The following is a 7,548-nucleotide window of genomic DNA, read 5'->3' on the forward strand; positions in this document are numbered from 1 at the left end:
ATCTTTAGAGCATCTCTTCTTGCGCTAACGTTTAATCGCGTCTGCCTACTTAACCGGATTCAAGGAGTTTGTATCTCTCATACTTTCTGCGCCGAAGACTGCTAACGTTGGCGCTCCTCAGGGTTCCATCCTTGGACCGATTCGCTTTCTAATCTGAAAAAATGATCTGCCACCTTGTCTAAACTCTTCTGAAGGTATAAAATATGCCGATGATAATAATATGCTAGCATGTGACATGACATAGATTATTTAACTCTTAATTTGAGTACAGATGCTGCAAACTGAGCAACCTGATGTCGAAACATACTTACTAATAATGCCTCTAAACCTAGCTTTTTCCCTTCTCATCTCCTCACATGACTATTCCTGCATCTGTACATACTTCCCTCTACTGCCACATACTCTTTATAACGGATAATGAGATGTTTCTTGGAATAGATATTGAGTGCCACTCAAACTTAACAGGTATATAAACTGCATTACAATAAACAGCACATTGTATGAGGGTGCTCATTAAGTACAATCTTTTTTTTAATTTACAAGCGCTCTTCTCACTATAGTACGCTTTCACTCGTAGTCATTAACTATTGCGTATCATCTTGGGGAAACACCAATAGAACTCACACTGCACCGCTATAATACGTACAAAATCAAGTCATGTACATTATTACGTCCAATAACTATTTGTGCAGTACTACACCCTTACTGCAGGCTCATAACATCCTAACAGTATCCTCCATGGTTCATTACTCTCTTGACATCTTCATCTTTATGTTTATGAAGCAATCACTGCCCTTTTCTATAACTAATAGTATCCAATTTCCTCGATGAAGTTTCACTCGTTCTCCAGCGAAAACGATTTCATACTATCGAAGCATAGTAATAATTACTTCACATTCACAGCTGTGCATCGTTTTTGCGGAATTCATTACAATTTAGTCTAAAGCAATTATCCAACATTCATTTTTTCAAACATAGTTTTCGTACTTTTCTTCTATATAGTTAAATAACTTCTTGTTATCGATAAGTGCACACGAAGCTCTCATTGCATGGTTTTGCTGTTTATGCATTTAAATAAAATATTCCCAAATTATCTTTCCTTTATATTTACATCACCTTGTATTTCCGCGAGTTTTGTAATTACACTGCGTAAAATTTCCGTTTTACCTGTAGTAGTTTTTATGTCATTTTTTGCATGCTTGTGTCATTGCATGCATGCATTTTGCATGCGCATTCAATGAACTGATTCTGATTCTTTAAAAAATCTAGCAGTTTCCTGTCGACAATCTCATGTTGGTCTGAATGAGGACGACCGTGTACGTGAGCACAAGCCCAGCCACCTGAAAGCAGAATGGATGAAAATTATCAGAATTCTGCGCGTGCGGTAATGAGCCATTAATTTCGCAGAATGCTCAAACTTCTTTTTAGTGGTTAGTGAATCTTACTCTACACATAGGAAGGTGTATGCGCTTTAGAAGTAACCACTGTGTGAAATTCAAACTAGATCAGTTTAATAAAACACATTTGAATACGCTATGAAAGATTTACCTGAAGAAAACGTTACGATCATTTGACTCCATTTTTTCTGAAATCAGACTATGAGCACGATCCTTCCGCACGAGTCGATTCTGCTATGAGTGATCAACTGATCTGGACAATTTAGAGCAACGTTCGGAGTTAACACACGGCACCAAGAAAGGCTAATTAGTAAAAGCTAGCATATCTGAAAGAAAATCAAAGTCCTGGCTTTTAGTCATCAAGGAACATACGTCATCGAACGCTCTAACAAGGATTGAATGTAAACAACGTGAAGAATACTTGTGCTCAAAGACAAATACAGCCCATATTTGTGAGCAGCCTGAAATACTTGTGCTCAAAGACAAGTATAGCCCATATTTGTGAGTAGTCTACACAGAGATTTTATATTCTTGTGTGTCCATTTTATTCAAAAGTAGGCGGTGCTTTTATAGAAGTGAAGCAAAAATGTCGATATAATTGCCGCAAGTGAGTTTTACAAGTCAGGTGATATTTCTTGTCGCATACTTGTTTCTGTAAATTCCTTCCCAGTTTAGCGGAAAATGGTTGCTCTTAGATATCTTCGGTTATCCTCTCTTCGCACTATACGTCCTGTCCATGCCAACTTCGTTTTCCTAAGTTCGACTATAATGTCAGTAACTAGAGTTATTTCTCTGACCCACTCTCCACGCTTCCTAAGCAACGCAAAGAGCAGGACTCTGGTAACGCCTACAATTTTTCGTTCCATAGCTCTAGCTCAATTTTCGTTACCATCAAAGTTTCAGCTCTATAGGTGAGCAGAGGTGTGATGCAGCCTCATATACATTCCTCTTGAGCGGTACCGGTAAGCTGCTAGCCATAATCTGTGACTATTTTTAACATGCCCTTGATCCCAATCCTATTCTTCTAGTTATTAATAATTAAGCATGTTATGGCTATGTAGGCCAGCTTCGTGTGAGCATGGCTTTATCGGTGATGTAAAAGAGGAATTATTTGATATATCTGAAAAAGAATGGTATCAGCTAGAGCTTCAAGGAAAGGTGCGCAAGTGACAAAATAGTTTATGTGGGTTAATTAATTCCGTAATTTAAGACAATTAGACGTCGATATAGCAGGGAAGGGTAATGCTGACGTCCAAATGAGGCCACGTGGTACTCGACTTCCGGTGACATAGCTCTAACTTCCTGTGGCGGGAAATTTCAATTTTTGAACGTGAACGAACGGGAAAGGACGCGATTTGCGTGCACAAGTGGGTGGAATTGGTTAGCAAGTGTGTAAACATAACTTGAATCTCTTAAATTTATGTACGTTTTAGTCAATTCTCCAGCCTTTTCTTTAATACCTAATTATCTTACATTTACCAAACCTTCATCAACAAACAGCCACAATCTCCTACACACTTCCCCCTTTTTCGCGCGCATCCCTTGAAGCTTGGAATTGTTTAGCAGGCAACATTCGCTCATTATCGTTAGATAAATTCTCACAAGTCTCTTCCTATTGTTGTATGCTTATTTCTGTATTTCTTTGTTTTGTACTGTACTCCACAAATTACCATATCACCACACATGCGCGTCGCGTTAAAGCCTATGTTACAAAGACAGTCGCAATGAAGTCTTTGGGCTTGACAGGTACCCGTTGTTCACGTCGGGTCACTAATGCTTTGAAATAAGCAAGGCACCTTTATCTTTCGCCATGTCTTCCCCTGCAGCGTGAAAACAAGCACTCTTTCCGCACTTTAAGCATTACTGACGCCGCATAAAACTCGTGGAGCAGTCGCGGCTGCCGTATGTCGTCAGAGCTAGCATTCCTGAAACAGCTCCCCGAAGATATATTTTTAAAATAAATTCCTGACAATGTGTCAATAAGCAGGAGAACTACTATGCTGATGACGGGGCCGCGACGTGGCGTCAATATAGTGAAACTCGCCACTCGGAGTTCTGCACCGCTCAGTCGCTTAGAACGAATTGCAGCAAAGGAAATGCTAGAAAAGTGTGCAGGCGCTGTTGATTTTCTTAGCGTTTATCGCTGTTTGGTCACTGTGTGTGAAATTCACCTTTCTTGCCGTCATCTTTGTTTTCTGAGTGTGTGTGTGTGTGGGGGGGGGGGGGGGTGGAATGTGGGACATGTGGAGCACACATGATTTGGTGGGTAATATACCTCGGCTGCTCGGCTGCTCGGCCGCTCTTGCGTATGCCATAAGTGTAAATATTTCCATGAGGTGTCTGGTCCGCAAATTTGGTTATCTGCAAATTTCCTTCGATCTAACTCGAGAATAAAGCCTTAAAAACTGTTCACATAGCAAAATAGCAAGATCGAAAACTAAACCGAGAAATCTGTAAGAAATAGGCTGATAATAAAAAGAGAACGTCGATTTTCGCTCGAGCAGAAAGGCGCTAGTTATTTTCTTGCACTTTCTAAACGACAAGTTCGTACTGTACGACTTTCAGTGCGAAAGCCCCAATCAAAATTGTCAGAGCTAGCGAAACCGTCTAGCAATTGTGCCGCTGCTCCGATCTCAATGGAGCGGATTGGAACCCAGGTAATCAGCCTCAATGACCGATGGACTGAGTAACTGAGCCACCAGTGGCCGGCGCGGTTGGGTAATAAGGTTTTGTAGGGTTAAATCTACTCCATTTGATGTGGCGGCTCACAGATGGCGCCACAAGTAGGGTTAACACGTACCTCCGCGATCAAGCGCGCCATTGCAATGTAGCTGATCGCAAAGGCCATGGCTAAAGCTCCACTATTTGGCGCGACGCCTCCCAGATGTCACCATATGTACACCTAAACCTCCAATGAACCAGGCCTATAGGCACAGAAATAGGTACGGTATTAGAATCCAACTAGAATAGCCTGCATTTGTTACTGTACATATTTGACTTACATTTTGGCTGCATACCCAGTCGAAAAAAACTACAGAACTGTGTCAAAAATACGACAAAATATCCGGTAGTTCTGTCGTAACTATCAGATTTTTCTGTAGTTCTGTAGTACTTTTCTGTAGTATATTTCTGTTGTCTGTAGTTCTGTTGCACTTTTCTGTTGTAACTTCAGAAATTTTTGATGTTACTACAGAATGTTCTGTTGACACAACAGGCTTTCCGTCAAAAACCGCACAGAAATTCTGTCGTAACATCAGAAATTTTCTGTAGTTTTTTCCGACTGGGTAATTGATAAGGAAATAGAGGTGTATCGAGCTTCCGCAGAAGGCTCCCTTTACAAGCCTAGAAAACAGCACACATTTCCTCAGGCAGAGGTCTAAATGCTATGAAAGATTTTTTTTGCGAAAAGCATGAAGCACTTTTTCGATACAGGTGTAATACAGTACACTGGTTTACACCAACAACGTACAGTGTTTTCGAAGAACCAAATTACCAACGCAGTACACACAGATGCAATTTACGCGTGGCGGAATACGGTACACACATCAACATGCCTATAGAGCTTTCGCATCTCCTCGGAATTATGAAATAAAGATCTATAAAAAAATTGAAAGTGCAAAAACCTTTGCTAGTGAGCTCGGGCGTAGGGAGAATAGTCCAGCGACTGTTAGTCGGTAACGCTCAGGATCCAAAGAAAGAAGGAAAACTTGTAGCTGAAAGAAAGCAGATATATTATGAAGCAGAATTAATCACGCTTACTTTTCTTAGTCACCACGCCTAGAGAAGACAGTGAACTATTGTTCTGCTCATCCTTAGTTGCACTCAGTGAAAAAGACAGTGACTCAAATTACTGAAATTTGTTAAAGCTGAGGTTAAGCAGAGATTTTAGTATTTAAAGTTTTAGGTAATGTCTCTTGACTAAACAGAATTAATCATAATGTATGGTAAGACAATGTGCAGCGGTTATTGATGATCTGCCAATTATTTGAACCATGTATTCTACCACAACATAAATTGCATAACTTCAGAGATCGGGGGTCAAGCAGCGAATGACACTGCTTGATATCTATTTCTTGTGGCGTAATAAATGACTGCACAGGTAAACATGGTAAGCAATCTATTGGCGCTATGCAATCAAATGTGGGAGAATATTGTGGTATATTAAAAATCACATAAAAGCCCTATTTCATATAATCGAACGCACTTTTCTCTGTTGCCCTAGGCGAGAACGCTTTTGCGCGTCTCAGTAAAATATTATTAACATAATGTAGCGCTTTTCGATCAAAAGCGCGCAACAGCTCTTTACCAAAATTATAACGAAATTTTCTATATGACAGGAACGTTTTGTGGCATATCCCTCCGTAGCAAGCGGAAGTATTGTTAGTCAGAATGCACTGTACTAATGTGAGCACGATTCGCTGTCGGGCTCTTGGATGACTTGGCCTGTTGGGTACGATAGCCTGAATGTGTGCTGGAATGTGTGGTCCTTTGTGAATATCTCCAAACTGTTCGCTGTTATAATTTTCACCACACGTATACTGCACGGGTATGAGAAAACTGATTGCAAATTCGGCATTGACTGTTTTTATAGACGTCGTTTTCAATATTAAGTTGATAAAACATCCGCACCTATGTTCACCTTGGTGTTGTGGATTGTTGCACAGGTTGGAGCAATATGGATTGCGTTAGTACCATTCACAATAAGACAGTGAGTTTGTGCGCTCATCTAACAGTCCGAATTCTGATTACGGCCACAATATAAAGATAATTCCACCTATGCAGCATATTACCGCAAAGCTTGCCAAAATATGAGCAACATAAGGACACATGACAGGTACATTCGGAAAGTGGAAGATTACGCTGTGGGCGATAACTTACTTCCTTTTTCGTTGACGGCGCCAGCATTCCGTCATATCCAAGTGAGGACAACGTTAGCTTCAGCTTCCGCACCTGACAGCGTTAGAATCAGGAAGCAAATAGCAATGATAGTTGAGTGCGTCTTTGCTGCAGCACAAATATCAGAATTGTAAAAGCCAGAGAAATGTGGTTGGCTGAAAACCAAATTTACATGGACTGGTATGCAATGTCACTGTAACAGTTGATATTATTGCTCCATTAGGCGTGTAAGAACTAAAATCCGTTATTGTTTTTTTACTTTTGACGTAGACAGTACAAAATAACTGATATATTTGACTCTGGTCGGGTAATGCGTGGTAGGGCAGCAACCACCAGGAATGGGATTTTAATTAGGGAGTAAAGTCCGATTAATTAACATTCACACATGATCAGGAATCTGGTGACGCAGGGAAGTTACACAACTTTCAAAAGAATATCGCAGTAGAAGAAACACTGGTTTTAGTCCGGTGTCCTATGTCTGACTTCTGGCTATCTAACTCGTCCACTGGCCATGTTATCAAAATTTCTACATCAGCTGGATTTCCAACTTTTAGTTTAAGTCAAGGTAACGTATTTTGTTCAATGCGTAGATTCATATTGACGGTTCAGCTTACCTGTAGTACAAGGCCATCTGCGCTCACAGAGAGGATGATGATATGCACGATGACGTAACAGACGTACATGACGTAGGAGAACGTACTATAAACATGGAATTGGTTAGTGATGGCGTAGTAGATGGCAATGCAGAGTCGCGCCACGCAGCTCACGTGCGCCGCCAGGACGCCGGCCTGGAAAGCATCTTGTATGGCCGCCGCTAAGCGTCGTACGAGTCGCAAGTCCCGTTTCAGGGCAGCAAGCCTGGCGGCGATGGTGTTCATGTTCCTTCTGGTGCAGTGCAGATCTGCGACAGTGAATTTATGGTCAGGTGAACAACCATGACAGTCGGCCACGAGTTTGTTTCAAACGCATCCTTGAAAAGGGCGCTAATAGTGGAAACAAACGTTTGCGACACCTGGCACTGGTTGGGCTGCAGAAGCTGGATAGTGTTCTAAAGCAGCCTGTGAACAGGTCTCTTCTGATCCTACAAGCACGGTCAAATGGCCTTCACAAATACAGGGTCTTAGTTCAGCATGCCAAGAGATGATGGCTATCTGCAAACCGCCGTTGCGTCCAGCCGGATGGCTCACCGAAGCAAGGTCATGTTAAGCACCGCACCCACGAACCTATGAACCTGCACCACTCGGATTCAATGCGC

At 41.5% G+C, this 7,548-nt stretch overlaps 1 protein-coding gene across 1 annotated transcript; it reads right to left on the reverse strand.

The window, feature by feature from the left end:
• Positions 1-1,236: 1,236 nt before the first annotated feature.
• On the reverse strand, positions 1,237-7,306 carry LOC146194425 (uncharacterized). The gene is made up of 4 exons (XM_084596051.1): positions 6,908-7,306; positions 6,276-6,347; positions 5,021-5,110; positions 1,237-1,340 (listed from the first exon to the last, which is right to left on the reverse strand). The coding sequence occupies exons 1-4, from the start codon at positions 7,169-7,171 to the stop codon at positions 1,266-1,268; spliced, it is 501 nt and encodes a 166-aa protein (XP_084452177.1). The 5' UTR covers positions 7,172-7,306; the 3' UTR covers positions 1,237-1,265.
• Positions 7,307-7,548: the final 242 nt, after the last annotated feature.

This window comes from Amblyomma maculatum, chromosome 3 (genome assembly GCF_055883805.1).
Source record: "Amblyomma maculatum isolate TAMU_Amacu chromosome 3, ASM5588380v1, whole genome shotgun sequence".
NCBI classification, from domain to species: Eukaryota; Metazoa; Arthropoda; class Arachnida; order Ixodida; family Ixodidae; genus Amblyomma; species Amblyomma maculatum.